Genomic DNA, 18,684 nt, shown 5'->3' on the forward strand with positions numbered 1-18,684 from the left:
CTACTACAATCCAAATTTTTGAGAAATTATAATCGATTACAGGTAGCCACGTAGCCACGCAGTAATGTAATGTGACTATTTCTCGTTCTAAAAACGTGAAAAAAAGTTAGACTGTGCACAAACTATCCAGGTTTTCAAGGAGTACAACTTCGAGTGGCCTGGTATTCTGCAGTTACGAGGGCAAATAAAGGGTTCGGAAAGTTTCGTCCCAAAACCTTTGTCCGAGAAATATTGATCCCCACGAAAACAATACACCAGACTTTCCATTAGTGACGAGAAAATGTTGTTGCTTACCGGGTAAATTGGGAAGGAATATTACACCCGTTTTCAATGTTACGTACATAGGCGACATTTTTCGACCATCTTTCGACATGCTATGCGAACGGCTGAAATAGCATTTGACTGTGAAACTGGCAATTTTTTATACGGTTTTTTTTGGGAAGTAATGACAAATAAATGATAATTATTGATCTCAAATGGCTGAAGAAGAATGTGGACATATCAAATTTCTGGATTTACGGGATAAATCAAACGATTTGAGTGACGGTTGATTGGCTTTGAATAGTGACTTCCGGCAAAATTGGGTGGCTACTGCTTTTAATATTCGAATCATGTAAATATTCAGAACAGTCGATTTGTCTGTCACAGAAAGACTTCTTAATACTCTTAGCCTTAGTTTGATGTCAAGTAAATCCATCTTTCATAACTAAAAGTCGAGTTCAACCGTAAAAGAAGTCAGTTGTGCTTACATTTCTGACGTAGGCCAGGTTACATAGCATGTAAAGAGATGTCATGTGGAAAGATTTCGCCTATGACCGTAACACTGAAAGCGGGCAGGTGTAAAAAGTCGTAACTCTTAGTTTACACGATCAACGGAATTCCCGCCATTTTGTTAAATTTGGGGCCTGGTGCTCAGCCAAAATTCGCGCACGCTTATTACGTTTTTCCACTATGAAATTAACGGCTGCAAAAGAGGACAACCCGGTTTCCAGGGTCCCTCTTCTTTTCTCCTCACCGGAAGAAGAGAGACCTTGGGAAAGAAGTTTTGAGAGAGACTTATTACTTCCGTGTCCCTTGACGGTTGAATCATATTTTAATTGGAATATCGGAGTTGACGTTTAGGCCTTACTTGAGTACACCGAATATTACTTCAAAAACCATGTGTCTATTCAAAGAAACCTGGAAAACGGTAAGACCCACCAATAAAGAAAGAAACATGTTTATGTTAAGCTAAACGATCTTTTTCAGTAATGTGACTTTCTTTTGCTTGACGGGAGGGTTGCAGAATTTATTGCTCAATTAACACGCTCACTATTCCCGTAATTTTAAGTCTGAACCAGAACGAAAGAAAAATCTATTCTGTACTCTTTTCCTGTTGATTAATTTTTAAGGGTTCGATTTTCAAATTTTCACCCCACCACCACCCCTGTGGGCAAACTAGAGTGCGTGATGAATTCTTGCTGAGTAATTTACATTCAAATTGTCTTAAAATACCGCAGGTTAAATCTACACCCGTCTAATCACGAATGCGACAAGGCGACTTGAGAGATCGAAACTAAACCTTCCTTCATCAGTTTTCAGAGTGAGGATTTCACAACAGAAACCATGTCTGTCGTCAAGGAAAACTGGCAAACTACAAGACCCACCATCAGAGAAAGAAGCAAGTTTATGTTCAACAATGATCTCTACAGCGATGTGAAGTTTGTTGTACAAAAGGCCGCTCAAGGGGAAAGTGAAAGTAAACAAGCGATTCCTGCTCACAAGTTTGTGCTGTCGATTAGCAGTCCTGTGTTTGAAGCCATGTTTTACGGTGAGCTGGCGGAGACTACAGACTCTATTGAACTGCCTGACTGTGAGTACGACAGTCTGTTGGAGTTGTTTCGTTACATGTACAGCGATGAAGTGATCTTGAGCGGAAGTAATGTGATGGGAGTGTTGTATTTGGCGAAGAAATACACGATGCCTTCACTGGCGGACAAATGCACCGAATGTCTGGAAGAAAAGTTAGATCCATCAAACGTTTTCAGTATCCTACCATCTGCTCAGAAATATGAAGAGAAAAGCCTGGTGGATCGATGCTGGAAAGTGATCGATGAACAGACTGAAGAGGCTGTGAAATCAAATGGATTTGCGACGATTGAGAGATCTCTACTTGAGGCAGTAGTTGAAAGAGATACCTTGCGCATTTCTGAGGTGGAATTATTCAAGGTAATCATGCAATGGTCGTCAAAGGAATCGGAAAAGCAGGGTTTAGTAGCAGAAGGACAAGTAAAGAGAAGAATTCTCGGAGAGAAGATCGTGAAGGGAATACGTTTCCCTGTGATGACGCTTGAAGAATTTGCCAGTGTGGTCCTTGACAGCAAAATACTCACTCTTGATGAGATCACTGACATGTTCAAATGGTTTGGAGTAAAAGGCGCTCAAGTTGGATTTCCGGTATCGAAGAGAGGTGCTAGTTCCAGCCTTGAAAGATGTTTCAGATTTGGCTCAGTGGTGCCAGGTTGGGGTAATAATATTAGTACGTTAATTTTCTCTGTTAACAAAAGCATACTGTTGCACGGGGTCTACTTGTTTGGTAGTGAGGGTAGTGATTACTCAGTAAGTCTTACGTTATATCAATTTCAGTATTCTATTTTCGCTACTGTTGTATCTACTAAAGGTACATTGTCATCTTTGCGCAACAAAGCAAAGAATTATTGGGGCTTTGATGTTTTGTTTGACTCCCCTGTTTCTATGATTAAAGGCGACAGGTATGCTATTGAGGTTGCCATAAGTGGTCCTGACTCTTTTGGTGGAAGGTATGGTGATAGGCATGTTGAGGATGCAGGGGTTACATTTAAATTTCAAGATTGGTTAGGTCCAACTGGAGTAAAACAGGGACAACTTCCTGAAATTATCTTTAGCCTAAAAGAGTAAATGTTACAACAATGGGGCATTGCGTTTGTTTTTCTATCATTTTCTAGAAATAAAGAGGATTAGGAGTAAAAAGTACAATTATTTTTTCGCCACAATTTCTACAACATTTCCGTCTTTAGTTGTCATGGTAAGTTTATTTAAATGGCTTCAACGTGCCTTAGGACAAAGATTATCTAGAACTCTCTGTCTTAAGTTCGTAACGTAAGGTATTTCCCAAGCATATATATTAAAAAAAAAAAAAAGTATTGTAATCAGTTTGGTATGACCGTGACTTGTCACAGGACCATTCTCAAGTTTGAGGTCACAATGAAACTTGTACCTCAATAATAAAACTTTTATTTTTGCCCCACCCCCTTCTGCCTTTACACTTCAGTTTGTACCCGGTGTAGTTTTGTCGTCTTCGACTCTTCCCACTCATCACTGCATTGCGGTGAATGAACACTGCATATAACAGGGGACGAGAGAGATAAAAAATAGGCAAACCGAAAACCCAAAAATCAGGCAAATAGTTATTAAATAAATTATTTCTCAAGCATAGCAAGTGGTCGGAAATCGTCGGAAATTTAAAGTCGTCAAAAATTCGTTATCAATATGTTTATATAATAAAAAAATAATACATGGTTGCTTGTGAATATGGCACATCTCTTCTAGTGTTGAACTTTATATCTCACTCGTTTGCTGCGCTCACTCGTGAGATATCGAGTTGAACACTCGAAGAGATATTCCATGTGTACGTGCGCCCATGGTTTATCCTCTATATATTTTACATTTTTTTTATTGGTATATTTCTCTCTAGACATTGTATGGTAACTCCATTTTCAAACTCAAAAAAGTGTGTTTTTTATTTACATCTTACAACAAACGGTTCTATAGTATTCTTTGAAGTAGTTGTGAAGAAACTTTAAGAGAGAATTTGTACATCATGCGGCTACAATTCTTTAGAAAACCTTTTGTTGTATTTTCCAGGCATATTGCATCGACTTCGGACGCTTTACCTTTCTTTTCCCACAAGGTTTCTTTTTGTACTTAGCATCTTAGTTTTATATCATTTATCTTGACACTAAAGGCCCGAAGCTAGCACATAATAGTTTGGTCAACTAATGAGCCTGTGGCCCTCTGAATAAAGAACGATTAAAACTTAATAAAAAGCCTAATTATTTAAAAACCTAATTAAGTATTATCGCGATTTTTGATTTCCTTTTTGTAACATTTTTTAACGTTTCGTGAGGTTTCCTGTTTATATCATTTGCCCTTAAAGTGCGACTTTGACTAATATTGCACTACCATTAGAACAGAAATTTGTTCAAAACCCCAATCCACCGTAGGAAAAAAGATGGCGGATGTATATTTTACCACAAGGCCTTGCGAACCTAACACAGCCAAAAGGGTCAAAGAAAACCAAATTTTTACAATATACGTCCCTGTACTAAGTACATTAAGTATCCTAGGTTTGAAGATTGTTTAACGTTTCTGTGCGTTTTTATGAACGTTGTTTAGGTTTTCGTGCGCTAAGAACTATGAGTAAATGTACCAGTCGTCATCTTTTTTCCTACGGAGGATTCAGTTCTAATCCCAACTAATAAACGTTTACCGGCTCCTGTGCAACTGGCATTTGGATGAAGCAGATTTGATGGCTCAGAAATAAGATAATAGCGTAAAGTTTTGAATTTCGATTCTACGACCCAATGCCTCGCGTTTTTTTGCTAATATTGTCTTTCTCCATAAGACTTATCCCAGTCCTCTAGTCGCAACTTCAAGCCTGGCGCGCAAAACCTGGGGAGAAGTCATGACTCCTCAGGGAGGCAGGGGTGTATGGCGAATGCACGACTGAGATGTAGAGGGACGCTTTACTCACCTTGCACTTACCCCGGGCAGTAACTGTGACTCAACATACGATGAGTTATATTTACTTTTGTGTACTTCCTAGTTTGTAGCTGAATGAATGTTTAATAACTTAACGAAGATTCTAGTCAGTATTCACTTGACTGGGTTATCGATGCTGATAACAATGGGGTGACAGATCAACACGACTCTTATCTACGCATAATTAGCCGGCCAATTTAGAGCTTTGCTCGAGCGAGTGTACCTTTCAGGGAACTTTCCCTTCAGTATGAAAAAGTAGAGGGAACAATCTTTGAATATTTTGCTAAGAAATATTTGATCTTGGATTTAACTACCGTTTTTACTTTTTTATTATTATTATTTTTTTGTTTGAATTTTGATCTCGTTTAACATTTTTTGCATCACACTTGTACCTAAAGATCATTTTACGCTGTGGCAGTTAATAGGAGGACTTTTAACCAGAGTAGGGCCGTATGACTGTGGTTTAGCAACCATTTTGCATGGTTTCCGCTGTTGTTGTTTCTAGGGTCTAAGACTTTTCCATGTGCTAGTTTCTGATCCTGAGGGGGTGAGCCCATCGTGCCCGTTCGTGTACACAATCGCAGTACCGTATTTCGTGAATTTTTTCCGCTCGCTGAGTTATCCTTATAATAAAGCCCCGTATCGAATAAGGATTAAGCAAAATTCAAATATGAACGGAAGTGCAAGCGTTCAATGACACGCTGAAATTCAAACCAAACAGAATGCATGATCACTAAACACTGAATCGGAATCGGGTCAAACCAAAAACACAACAATACCGATGAATCAAGCAGGTCACTCTCTGCCAGACCTTGCGTGACTCTTAATTTTCCACGGTACTGGAAAGATCGCATGACAAACCCCATGAAAGTCTGCGGCGGCATTAGCTCGGGGCACGAGAATGTAATTACAAGAGATAGCTATGAAAAACATTGCTTGGTGTATGGACTTGTTTGCATGAAAAGTGGACCAACTACAATCCAATATTTTTTAAACGTAAAATCAATTTACGATTTAAATCTTAAATTGTAATAAATTAGTTGTTAGTCTACTACGTAATCGTCGCTCGACCCAAATAACGGCTGCAAAGCTACAAAGGAGAACAACCTGTTTTCCAGGGTCTCGCTTCTTTTCCCCTGGCAAACCTGGAGAAGAGGTTTTGAAGGAGACTAGTTAGCTCTAGAGAATTGAAAGAAACAAGTTTATGTTCAACAACGATCTGTTTTAGCGTTGTTAAGTCTGGCGGCTTAACGGGAGGGTTGCAGAATTTTTTGCACAACACACTGACCGGCTATGCCCGTAAATTTAAGCTTGAACCAGAAGAATAAAAGAAAGATCTATCTCCTGGTCTTTTCTTGCTGATTCTTTATAGGTTCGATTTTCAAATTTTCCCCCCACCACCACCCCCGTGCTCAAGGTCACGCAAACTCGATCTACGTGATGAATTCTTGTTAGGTAATTTTATATTCAAATTGCCTTAAAATACCGCAGGCTATATTTGATAACACCCGTCTTATCATCTTATCACGAATACGACAAGGCAACTTGAGAAATCGAAACTGAAACTTCTTTCATCAGTCTTCAAAGTAAGGATTTCGCAAAAGAAACCATGTCTGTCGTCAAGGAAAACTGGCAAACTACAAGACCCACCATCAGAGAAAGAAGCAAGTTTATGTTCAACAATGATCTCTTCAGCGATGTGAAGTTTGTTGTGCAAAAGGCCGATCAAGGCGAAAGTGAAAGTAAACAAGTGATTCCTGCTCACAAGTTTGTGTTGTCGATTAGCAGTCCTGTGTTTGAAGCCATGTTTTACGGTGAGCTGGCGGAGACTACAAACTCTATTGAACTGCCTGACTGTGAGTACGGCGTCGACAAAACCTGGATCGGACCGGACCGGATCACGGATCGGATCACGGACCGGATCACGGATCGGATCACGGATCGGATCACGGATCGGATCACGGATCGGATCAAGGAAAAAAATCCAAAATTTTGTTGAGCAAATTGCACTAGAGTGACTACTGTGAGCAGAACGTTTTATTTAATTCAGGTGTGATATTCCTTTATTCTTTTATAATATCAAGCCAACTGGGAGCTGGTCACAGATCAATTTTTTTCAGGCTGTTGGGTTTTGATTGCGATGATCAATCATGTCTTCATATCCTTCTCCGCAGTTCAGATAAATGATATTTCGTGTAATCACTTGCATCAAAGGTAAACTGTCATAAAACGAGTCAGTATGGTAATAATAGGACGAACGTATGAATAGAAACACAAAAACTAAAAACACTAAAAAATTAAACACCTGATGATTTCAAACAATTTGTATTTCAAGGAAATATAGCTGTTTTTCAAAAAATTCTAGGAATAACATCGATAGTGTGAACGATAACGCAACCCGAGAATAAACAACATTTTAGGAGTTACGTCACGATTTTTAGAGTTATTTTTAGGGTTGTAAAGAGCTGCCTTTAAATAGAATAAAACCTTAAAATGATCGTGTTCTAGGATAGAAAACACTTAAGAGGCAAGAACAAATCAAAACGGAATGAGGATCGTTAATGATGGCAAAGATTAACGGGGATTGCAAATGACGAACTTGAAAAACTAGGCTAGTTTTTTCAAGATGTGCAAATCGTGACTTAGCTCCTTCAAAGCAAGTCATGTCCTTAAGCTTTCGCACGTAAGTTTTCTCATTAACTGTATTGTGTGTAACGCCAACTGTAACGCTCACATCTGACACGAAAATGTAGCCGAGAATTAGCCACTGAAAACAATTTCAAAAACGAGAATGGGAGGTTCACGCAAGCTTCGAGCCAACTAACGTTCAAATATAACTACATCTGCCTGTTCATTACAATTTAAATTCGTCGTGAATTAGGCCCTTATGTGGCTTTTTAAATGACCTCTTGTCATTCTCTGTAATTAACATGTCATTGCGTCAAATTCGGGATTCTTATTTTCATTTAACATATTTTAGTTTTCCACTTTTATTTTTTATTTATTATTATCTTATAAACGGTTTGATTTTTGTTTTTGATTTTTTTTTTCTTTAAAACTTTGTTGTTTTTTTTTTTTCTGTGATCCGATCCGTGATCCGATCCGTGATCCGGTCCGTGATCCGGTCCATGATCCGATCCGGTCCGATCCAGATTTTGTCGACGCCGCTGTGAGTACGACAGTCTGTTGGAGTTGTTTCGTTACATGTACAGCGATGAAGTGATCTTGAGCGGAAGTAATGTGATGGGAGTGTTGTATTTGGCCAAGAAATACATGGTGCCTTCACTAGCTGACAAATGCGCCGAATATCTGGAAGAAAACTTAGATCCATCAAATGTTTTCAGCATCCTTTCCTCTGCTCAGAAGTACGAAGCGAAAAATCTGGTGGATCAATGCTGGAAAGTTATTGACAAACAGGCAGAAGAGGCAGTGAAATCAGATGCATTTGTGACAATTGAGAGGTCCTTACTTGAGGCAGTAGTTGAAAGAGATACCTTGCGCATTTCTGAGGTGGAATTATTCAAGGTAGTCATGCAATGGGCGACAAAGGAATCGGAAAAGCAGGGTTTAGTAGCGGATGGTCAAGTAAAAAGAAGAATTCTCAGAGAGAAGATCGTGAAGGGAATACGTTTCCCAGTGATGAAGAATGAAGAATTTGCCAGTGTGGTCCTTGACAGCAAAATACTCACTCTAGATGAGGTCACTGACATTGTCAAATGGTTTGCAGTAAAAGGCACTCAAGTTGGATTTCCGGTATCGAAGAGAGGTGCTAGTTCCGGCCTTGAGCGATGTTTCAGATTTGGCTCAGTGGTGCTAGGCTGGAGTAATGATGGTATTAATAGGTTAATATTCTCTGTAAACAAAAACATACTGTTGCACGGGGTCTACTTGTTTGGTAGTGAGGGTAGTGATTACTCTGTAAGTCTTACGTTATATCAATTTCAGTATTCTATTTTCGCTACTGTTGTATCTACTAAAGGTACATTTTCATCTTTACACAACAAATCAAAGAATTATTGGGGCTTTGATGTTTTGTTTGACTCTCCTCTTTCTATAATCAAAGGTACCAGGTATGGTATTACTGCTTCCTTAAGAGGTCCTGACTCTTTTGGCGGAAGGAATGGTAATAGCCATGTTGAGAGTTCAGGGGTTACATTTACGTTTGAAAATTGGACTGGTACAACTGGAGTAAAACAGGGACAACTTCCTGAATTTATCTTTAGCCTACAAGAGTAAATATTACGACAATGAGGCAGTGCGTTTGTTTTTCTTTCTTTTTCTATAAATAAACAGGAACGAGAGTAAAAAGTACAATTAATTTTTCGCTACCACTTCTACAACATTTTTGCTTTAGTTATCATTGTTACGCTAAATAACAGCTTTGTTTGCATAGGTAATCGTATGAATGCAGGCTCAATTATGTATTTACACTACGAGTGATATTTAAATATTCTCTTAAACTTGCACGAGCCTTTAGGTGAATGCAAGTTGAAAGAATTTTCAAATAGTACGAGTGGTGTAAATCCTTAAAGGAGCTCAGTCACGATTTGCACAATTTGAAAAGTGTGGTCTAAATTTGTCAAATTCGTCGTTTGCAATCCGTATCAATCTTCTCCATTCTTGACCATCCTTGTTCCTCTATGGTTTATTAATACCTCTTTGATGTTTTTCTATCTGAGTAAACTATTATTTTCAGGTTTCCTTCCATTTAAAGGACATTGTGCACGTGGCCAAAAAAAAAAAGACAAAACACCGTGACTGAGCTCCTTTTAAAATTGCTTGAGCTTTCATACGATAAAGCCTGGTTCACACTAGCGACATAACAACACCGATATAACGACATAAGGAAAAGATCAGTTTTATCTTTATGTCGTTATGTTCATGCTGTTATGTTGCTGATATGTCATTATGTCTACATGTTCACACTACACTACTATGTTCAAGGACAACAGTACGTGTTAGTTGATTCTGATTACATTTATTTCTTTATATTTGTTTTTAACAGTTTGCTAGAGGATAGCTGGGTGTGCGGCGGACGTGCCCCAGCCGCGAGCGATGATAGGTGCCTGTATTCGCAGGCTACTTTTTCTGTGAAGAATCAAGACATTTTAAATGATGATGCATTGCATTTTAAGCTCGCAAGATCTGTCTTGAAGATCGCATCATTTGAATTCGCAAACCTTAAGTATTTTAACTCCACTTTCATGAATTTAAAAAATGCTAGGCTAGTTTTGAATGCGAAATGCGAAATAGTCGTGTACACGTCAGTAATTGTTTTGTGATAAACAAAATATAGTTCACCTTGTCGCTTATATTTATATGCTTACAAGTAATGAAGAAATATCTAAAATTGCGGAAACATAGCTTTAAAAACATCTGCAAGTTTCTCTAGTCCCTGACGGACCAGCCATTGTTCGACAAACGCCTCGTCTTTCGCGATGGACTCATCCATGGCACTTTCTAAAACACGTGTCGAATGCCCGGGGCTCGCTCCGGGGTACGCAAATGCCCAGCCCCCGGGCCGCGATAAAATTGCGGATGCCCCACCCCCGGGACTGACAACGTGAGAAAATGCTCCGCGGTTGCCCGGGGGAGATGGGCACTGCTGGAATTGACTGATGCATTATCATGGGACCATTCTCGAGTTGAAGGTCAGAATGTAATTTGTGCCTCTATATTTTAACTTTTAATTTCGCCCCACCCTTTCTCCCTTTTCACTCCTTTTTGCAACCGGCATACTACGATTATCAGTTGCGTAAGGCGCCACGAAATTTTGGTGACTATTTTTTAACGTTCAACTTGAGTTGTTTTCACGGGCAACTGGCTCCAGTTTCCAGAGGCGACTTGTCGGCCTTTGACGTTATTGGCAGCAAAGCGCGCTAACTTTCAGGCGACAATACTGTTACCAATGGACGGTGTTGCCCGTGGCAACACCATAATTTTAAGTCCAAAACTTTGTCATTTAAGTACGTCGCGCCTTACTCAACTGATAATCGTAGTAGCTTTAGAAGCTGATGGCTTTTTCTCATCGCTACTCAGGCTAATCATTTCCAACTTATTTGTAATACTATAGTGGTAGCGCGCCATAAATCAACTACCGCTTGACTTGAGTAGTTCAGTCAGGTCTGTGCTTTAATTGCTGCAAAGCACTTAAATTGCACTGGCAACTAGTAGACAGTAGACTGCAAAGTAGCTTTGTTAAAGCAAAAAGTTCACGAAGTTTGGGAATTTAAAGTTATTGTGGTATATATGTAAGAGACGAGGCGCGGCTTCAAAGTAGGGAGCAGGCGTTAGATGCAATATTTCCAATGCCGATCCGTTCCTTGTGATAAATGTTCAGAGGTATACAGTAAGGGTGGTTGTTTATAAGGCCCGGTCCACACTACTTCGGAGAAATTTAAAAACGCAGCTATATTTATACGGTTTGGCCAACCGTCCACACTAATCCGTCACGAAAACGGAGCTTTTCGAAAACCCTGTTCAAACCGGAGAAATTTGAAAACGCCGTCTCTGCGTTGTCGTGTGGACGAAAAGGATTTTGGAAAAACATTTTCAAAAACGACGGTGTCACGATAATCATGTAATTTCCCTGCATGAGCTTTCCTCAAACACAAATAGAAAATGAGCGGTGATTGTTGCATTTTCAAATTTCTCTGGCATGGTGTAGACAGGGCCTAAGACTGATATCGTTTTAATTTATGGAAAGAGGTGTAACCAGTAAGCCGGCCTTCTTCGATTTTAAAACACTGCTTGCTAACCGTTAGCTTCAGTGTTTTTATTCATTCTTGTTACTTTAGGCTAACTTTATTTTATCACAATGAATTGTGTAATTTTTGTATTGCTCTTTGGTGTTGTTTTATTTTGGCCAGATATTTTTAAAATGACAATGAAATTTAGAAAGAAAACGATTTCGGATTTGTGTTTACTCTTTCGAAGGAATATATGTAAATATCTAATGCGCAAGCATCACTTGAAGTGAACTGCGCAAGTCCTTACATGAGCGCATAAATTTCTATATCGTGATGGTTCTAATCTGGTCATTATCAAAGAACGCTGGGAAGGTCTCAGGGCTAGAGTTGTTTATATCCGTGTAATCGTAAAGATGTAAGAGAATAGAGAAGAGTAAAGTTGAAAGCTGATTAAAGTAGTTGAAACCTCACAAGATCCGAAGTGGTATTCAATTTTCGTAACTGGAAACAGAGTTGATCCTTAGCAAAGTTTTTCTTTTACAACATATGTGTTTTTTTCTTTTTTCAATTGCTACACCTACTCAATGTCACGTTTTTTGCTAATATTTTCGTCCTCCATACTCACTGACTTATCCCTGTCCTCCAGTCGCAACTTCAAGCCTGGCGCGCGAAACCTGGGGAGGGAGGCGGCGGTGTATGGCGAATGCACGACTAAGATGTAGAGGGACTCTTCACTCACAGTGCTCTTAACCCGGGCACTAACTGTGGCTCAACATACGATGAGTTATATTTATTTTTGTGTACTTCCTAGTTTGTAGGTGAATGAATGTATAATAAATTCACCAAGATTCTAGTTGAGTTAGTGATGCTGATAACAACGGGGTGACAGATCAACACGACCTTATCTACAAATAACAGCCAGCCAATTTAGAGCTTTGCTCGAACAAGTATACCTTTCAGGGATCTTTCCCTTCAGTATGAAAAACAGAGGGAACGATCTTTGAATATTTTGCTAAGAAATATTTGATCTTGGATTAAATTGACATTTTTTTTTTTGAATTCCGATCTCTTTTTACCTTTTTTGCTTCACACTTGTTTCTGAAGGGCACTTTGCGCTGTGTCAGTTAAAAGGATGACTTTAGGGACTGTGCAATAATTATCTGGAGGGGGGGGGGCTGGGAGATGGGTGAAATATGCCCCGAAACTAAGTCATACCCCCCCTCTCATTAAGCAAAAATTAATTTCAACTCCCCCCGCCCCCACATAATGATAATATTAAGGCTAATCCCCCTCCCCCCCTTGAAAAAAGTCTCCTTCCATATATTTCCTTATACCTAGTTTACTTGTTGGATTCTTCCTCCAGTACAAACATCACTTCAAATGACTCTTCATTTGGAGAGTCATCAGAATCACTGGACTCTGAGCTTGAGTCTGAGCTTACTCTGGACTGTTTCAGTGAAGCTCAATTTAATCATACTGTTTGTATTTACCAAATCTTTTGAATTCCAGAAGTGTTGCTGGAGAAACTGAAAATATTATTCAGGAATTCCTGTCTGATTGAACTTTTTTTTTTTGAAGCTGAATTTAATCATACTGTGTTTATTTACCATACTTTAAATTTAACAGTTGGGTTTTCAATTCTGCTAAATTATGATGCCATGTGTGCTAACATTGGCATCTATCTTTTTCCTTGAATAACATTATAGTGCCACTTTTGCAACTTTTGATTAAAGTTTCCTGTTTTATTAAATCCTAGTGCAAATAAAGTAGCACTGTTTTAACATATATAACAGAGGCATTTCTTTCCTACTGCATGACAGAGAGGAAAACAACAGTTCATCGATCAGAACACCTTAGAGTTGATAAATTTGTCAGTTTTATCACAATGTTAGTATTTATATTTAAACTCTAATAACTCTTCCACTACTTTTCCAGTTTAATTTGCAAAAAGGTATGACAAAGTAATGCCCCCTCCCTGTATGTATTAAATTTTACATCCAACCCCCCCTCTCTCTTGTTGTCATTTTCTCCTATGCTCCCCCCCCCGCTCTAATTTTTCAACCACCCCCTCCAGATAATTATTGCACAGTCCCTTAAACCAGAGTAGGGCCGTATAATTGTGGTTTGGCAAACACTTTGCATGGTTTCCGCTGTTATTTGTTGTTTGTAAGGTCTAACACTTTCCCATGTGCTATAGTTTCTGATCCTGAGCGGATAAGCCCATCGTGCCCTGGTTCTTGTAGCTAATCACAGGAAAGTTTCTGCAATTCCCACACTGGGAATATGTTGGGAAATTTTCCCATTATTGAGAAATGATTGGGACAAGATTTTCCACTATTGGGAAGGGAATGGTAAAAGTTTGGGTTACTTTTTCCCAATGCTGGGTTCAGTTTGGGAAATAATGCAATAGTGATTTTAAAATACCAACATTGGGAATGAAATGGGTTTATTTCCCAAAATATGGGAAAATAATGGGGTTATTTTTCCCAAGTTGGGAAATGTCCCAACATGTTATTCCCAATTTTGGGAAATTAAAGAGACAAGAAATCCCTGCATTGGGAAAGGATTGGTTAAAGTTTGGATCACTTTTTCCCATTGCTGGGTTCAGTTTGGGAAAAAATGCATACTTATTTTAAATACCAACCTCAGGAATCCAATGGGTTTTTTTCCCCAAGATAAGGGAAAATGATGGGGCTATTTTTTCCCAAGTTGGGAAACATTCCAATACATTACTCCCAATTTTGGGAAATTAAAGGGATAAGTTTAGCTTTGTAATTCCCAATATTAGGTTTTGTTTGGGAAGAAATACTCCTAGGGGCTTGGTGTTACAGAACCGGGATTAGCTCTGATCACATTCATCATCTTCAGGCAAATTATCGTGAAATATGTGCAAGTCTACATCCGATTGCATAGAGCGATTCACGAATTCACATGCTCCTTTCCAGTGTCGAAGCTCTGTTTTTCGGTCGGTTGCTCTTTTATTACATTCGAGGCAAGGATAGTGAACATGTCTATAGGGCTTTTCGCTACATTCACAGCCTGAAATTTCATCTCTCGACCAGGTAAAATTTGCTTTCTCAGGAAAGCCACTAGTCGCCATTTTCAACGCTAACAATACAAGAATCGCGGGTAAACAAATTCAGCGCCAAAATGACAACTGAGCCAATCGGGAGAGACGAAGCACAGGCCCTCGTTGTTTCCGGTCAGCAAAAATCATCAACTCAGGCTGCGCTGCCATAGCTCTGAAAGTAAGCCAATCATAATGCAAGATACATTTCGGCGCCAACAAATCGCGCCAAAACGCTGGTTTCCTCCCATTTTGTCCTTTGTCAGGGTTTTCGTTGGAGTTTTTATCGTTTTCTTCATTCAAAATGGAAAATTCTGACCACCATACAAGTAATGACAGTAATGGAAGTGCAGCGGATAATGATGGCCACATTTTTGGCGAGGAATTAGCACATAAAAAAGAAGATAATGGAGAGATAGTATCAAAATTGAAGGAGCTCTTCGGAGGGGAAACAGTCACTGTATTTGAAGGTAAGCTTTCAATTTGCTTCGTTGTCAGCTGCCGATAAAACGTACAGTATGCCGTTATCTTTATGATTAAACATCTGAAATTTCAGTCGTCCTTTTGTCTGATATAACAGCGCATTAGGTTAGGTTCCAATATATCAGACTTAATTTAGATAGAACCATAAACTTAACAGTACAGATCCAAACAGCAGCAAAAACTCTTATGCCGTTAATTAATGTTGTTGTTCTGTAGCTAGAGATTCAAACTCAATCCAAACGCTTGTCATTTTCAAACAAATGGTAAGCTATGATCTAAATTTTGGTCATCTTCACAACTGAATAATACTGTCCCATGTTTTCAGCTGAGGAACTGCTTACCAAAGATGGTATTGAAGACTTGCTGAACAGGGATGCCGATGCTCGTATCTTTACAAGGCTTGGCTTAAACTATGGAAAAGCAGTTCGCTTTAAATCGGAAATGTCCAAGCTTTTTCCCCAGCGAAAGATCGTCCCTGGGAAAAATGAGAAACCAACCAATGTGAAGCCACGAATGGAAGACATAGCCTCTTTTTCTCCCGAACAAAAGAGTACTTACCTTCTCAAGTAAGTTCATCTGGAATGCTTTGCTCAGCTACATGTAATATTATAAATTAATCTGAGTCAAGTACCATTTTTTTTCTTGGTTAATTGCAGACGCAAAAGGGTTGGAGTGTTAGCAGCAACAAAATGGAAAGGTATCCCAAAGTTCAATAGCCCAGCTATGAAGGCAGAGTTGGTAAGTTTTGCTGCAGAAGTTGCACCACAGTGTGCAATGCCTGAAGTTGGATTCAATGAAGAAGGTATCATGAAGCATGTGCAAGCATACTTTAATGAACAAAGAAGATACAGGAGCCACAAGTCAGATTCTAAGGTAACATTCCTGGTAAACAAATTTTGTTTTCTCACTATTCCTAGAATGTATTCCATGCGTCTGCAGTACTGCCATGCTCTGGGCTCTTTGCTGTGTACTTGGGAAGCGTCATTTTGCAGCTACAAGTAAATAAACCTTTAAGGGTGGGTAATTTTAACTGAGAGTAATTTTCACAACAATATACACTATTATTTCAGAAAAAGAACTTTTGTCAATCCAATCCTCACAGTTAAAATGCCTCCTTTTCTCTTGTCTGCAGTGGTTTTTGGGAAGGGGGTTAAATTAATCTGGGGAAATGATAAAGTTTAAATTTTATTGTCAATTAACACATCCCTTATTTTCAATATAGGGAAAATGTCGTTTGACAGAAGACTCCAACTTTCCTGAACTTCCAACTGCCAAGGTTAGTAACAAAGTGTTTGTATAAAACAAATAGAGAATAATAATTATACATGGATATACAGTAATTGGTAAAATGTGATTTTTCAGAAGTGTTCAGCTGTATGCAAAGACAGTTTCATACCTCCAATTAAGCAGCTTGAATGCATGCTTTTGTTTCATTGTCTATGTACATTTCCCTTCTGTCTGGTAAGGTAAAGTTGACTAATAGTTTTTTTTTTATTCTAGTCAGACAGTGATGACAGTGATATCACTTTCAAGTCCCAACGATTTAAAGCTAGCCAAAAGGTGCATTGTTAGTGATCATTAATTTATATTGTACTTTTAGCAATGTGTTCTAAGAATTTTCAGGATCAATGAAATTACATGGCCATACTCTTAAAGAATATTATACATGGATATAATTGGTAAATTGTGATTTTTTTTTTTGCAAGTGTTCAGCTGTACAGAGACAGTTTCATACCTCCAATTAAGCAGCCTGAATGCATGCTTTTGTTTCATTGTCTATGTACATTTTCCTTCTGTCAGGTAAAGTAAAATTGATCAATAGTATTTTTTGTTTTGTTTTGTTTTTCAATTCTAGTCAGACAGTGCTAGTGATGACAGTGATATGACCTCTAAGTCTAAACGATTTAAAGCTAGCCAAAAGGTGTGTTGTCAGTGATCATTTACATTGTACTTTTAACAAATGTGTTCTAAGAATTTTCAGGATCAATGAAATTGCATGGCCATGCTCTTGCCAAGGCCAGTGGTCCCTGGCAACTTAGTTTTTGGACCAAACTTATGTGGGGTATTTTCTTATTAGTGCCCAGCTGATGTACAAAACTTTATTTTGTGTGACTTTTTTAATCTAGGCAGATGATTGTTTTTTGTTTCGTTTATGGTGTGGCTAATGTTCTTACATTTCCGACAGGGTAGTGATACAAACAATGACCTTGAAGAAACACAGTCTCTAGCAGAGAGTGATGATGATGGAACTGCTTCAGTGGATACTAGTACTGAGAACTCTGAACTTGATGAAACCATTTCAGAAGATAAGAGTCCTGACAATGCCAAACCCAGTGTCCTCCAGTTAAAGCGTGCTTCAGCTTCTGGTGTACAGTCTTTAACACTTAAGTCTTCCCAAATGATTATCAAGGCAGTGTTTGGTGAAAACCTTAATCGTGAAAACATAATGAAAATCTTAAAGAATAAATTTTCTGTGAAACATCATTCCCTAACATCTTTGACAGTTACACAACTAATGGAAGTAATCGCCAAAAAACTATTAAACCATAAATATTGTCACATCAGCCTTGGGGTCAATCCAAGTAACATGAAAATGGATGATATTATTGTTTATAAGGAAATTTCTCTTTGATTAAGAACTGCAGTATCATGTAGCCCAGCTGTAGTGTTCAGTTTACACTTTGCAATACCAGTAAGTATAACTAAACGGTTTAATAAAAATGTTGCTGTTAACAATGATATTGTTGTACCTTAATTTTGTGATTTTATGATTAACCAATATTATATTGCAAGATACATGTGCTTGAACTTATTGATCACAACTCATGCAATCATAAAGCAGTGATATATCGGTTAGAAATTTACAATTTTTCACTTCTGGGATAAAAGTGGACCGAGTTACTTTGGGAGTGAACTGATTCAGTAAAAACCCATATTTCAGTTGTGCCAGGTTTAACTTAAAAGATGCGGTTTACGTGGCCCATATTAATCCCATTGATGGGATTTTCAACCCAGATTTACCCCAAAAATGTGATTTCATTGTTCCAGTTAAATACCAATGTTGGAATAAAAGTGGCCCTATTATAACCCAATATTTGGGATAAAAGTGCTCTATTATAACCCAATATTTGGGATAAAAGAGTCCCTATTATAACCCAATATTTAGGGTAAAAGTGGCCCTATTATAACCCAATATTTGGGATAAAAGTGTCCCTATTATAACCCAATATTTGGGGTAAAAGTGGCCCTATTATAACCCAATATTTGGGATAAAAGTGTCCCTATTATAACCCAATATTTGGGGTAAAAGTGGCCCTATTATAACCCAATATTTGGGATAAAGTGACCTTATTTTAACCCAATGTTTGTGATAAAAGTGGCCCAATATTATCCCACTATTGGGATTTGACTGGAACAATAAAATCACGTTATTGGAATTTATGTGGGTTGACAAAATCCCATTGATGGGATTAATATGGGTCAGGTAAATCCCGTTCTTTGGGTTAAAGCTGGCACAATATAATCCCAATACGGGGCTTTTATTGGGTTTAATTCAACCCAATCTTGGTTCTGGTAGCTTTTTCCCAAACTGGGAAATAACAATAAAATAACAACAAAACCCCACAAGTTTCCCCCTTTTTTCCCAGTTTGGGAACTGCAAAAAGT

At 38.5% G+C, this 18,684-nt stretch overlaps 3 protein-coding genes and 1 pseudogene across 4 annotated transcripts; all 4 read left to right on the top strand.

The window, feature by feature from the left end:
- Positions 1-1,505: 1,505 nt before the first annotated feature.
- On the top strand, positions 1,506-4,064 carry LOC149097044 (BTB/POZ domain-containing protein 6-B pseudogene; annotated as a pseudogene).
- Positions 4,065-6,264: 2,200 nt separating this feature from the next.
- LOC149097045 (BTB/POZ domain-containing protein 6-B-like) lies at positions 6,265-11,943 on the top strand. Its single transcript, XM_089280118.1, has 2 exons — positions 6,265-6,646; positions 7,954-11,943. The coding sequence occupies exons 1-2, from the start codon at positions 6,389-6,391 to the stop codon at positions 9,013-9,015; spliced, it is 1,320 nt and encodes a 439-aa protein (XP_089136244.1). The 5' UTR covers positions 6,265-6,388; the 3' UTR covers positions 9,016-11,943.
- A 2,228-nt stretch (positions 11,944-14,171) lies between these two features.
- LOC110048998 (uncharacterized) lies at positions 14,172-16,590 on the top strand. The gene is made up of 4 exons (XM_089279826.1): positions 14,172-15,584; positions 15,675-15,891; positions 16,241-16,294; positions 16,519-16,590. The coding sequence occupies exons 1-4, from the start codon at positions 15,334-15,336 to the stop codon at positions 16,588-16,590; spliced, it is 594 nt and encodes a 197-aa protein (XP_089135952.1). The 5' UTR covers positions 14,172-15,333.
- Positions 16,591-16,859: 269 nt separating this feature from the next.
- On the top strand, positions 16,860-17,754 carry LOC149097046 (uncharacterized). Of its 2 annotated transcripts, none has more exons than XM_089280371.1 (2): positions 16,860-16,939; positions 17,204-17,754. In XM_089280371.1, exons 1-2 carry the CDS (start codon positions 16,901-16,903, stop codon positions 17,648-17,650), a joined length of 486 nt encoding a protein of 161 aa, XP_089136497.1. In that variant the 5' UTR covers positions 16,860-16,900; the 3' UTR covers positions 17,651-17,754. The 2 variants fall into 2 exon arrangements, 1 of the variants encoding a protein (XP_089136497.1); XR_016204359.1 differs by having other exon boundaries at positions 16,872-16,939; positions 17,209-17,281.
- Positions 17,755-18,684: the final 930 nt, after the last annotated feature.

Source organism: Orbicella faveolata, unplaced genomic scaffold (genome assembly GCF_042242905.1).
Source record: "Orbicella faveolata isolate gen_17 unplaced genomic scaffold, um_ofav_v1 contig_47, whole genome shotgun sequence".
Taxonomy (NCBI): Eukaryota; Metazoa; Cnidaria; class Anthozoa; order Scleractinia; family Merulinidae; genus Orbicella; species Orbicella faveolata.

What these genes read in the sequence shown, in the direction of transcription:
- LOC149097045 (XM_089280118.1), top strand. Translation starts at nt 6,389, where the DNA reads ATGTCTGTCGTCAAGGAAAACTGGCAAACTACAAGACCCACCATCAGA. An exon ending in TGCCTGACTGTGAGTACGGC is followed by an intron (nt 6,647 to 7,953) that starts GTCGACAAAACC and finishes CGCCGCTGTGAG; the next exon opens with TACGACAGTCTGTTGGAGTT.
- LOC110048998 (XM_089279826.1), top strand. Translation starts at nt 15,334, where the DNA reads ATGTTTTCAGCTGAGGAACTGCTTACCAAAGATGGTATTGAAGACTTG. An exon ending in AAGAGTACTTACCTTCTCAA is followed by an intron (nt 15,585 to 15,674) that starts GTAAGTTCATCT and finishes GGTTAATTGCAG; the next exon opens with ACGCAAAAGGGTTGGAGTGT. An exon ending in GCCACAAGTCAGATTCTAAG is followed by an intron (nt 15,892 to 16,240) that starts GTAACATTCCTG and finishes TTTTCAATATAG; the next exon opens with GGAAAATGTCGTTTGACAGA.
- LOC149097046 (XM_089280371.1), top strand. Translation starts at nt 16,901, where the DNA reads ATGACCTCTAAGTCTAAACGATTTAAAGCTAGCCAAAAG. An exon ending in GATTTAAAGCTAGCCAAAAG is followed by an intron (nt 16,940 to 17,203) that starts GTGTGTTGTCAG and finishes CATTTCCGACAG; the next exon opens with GGTAGTGATACAAACAATGA.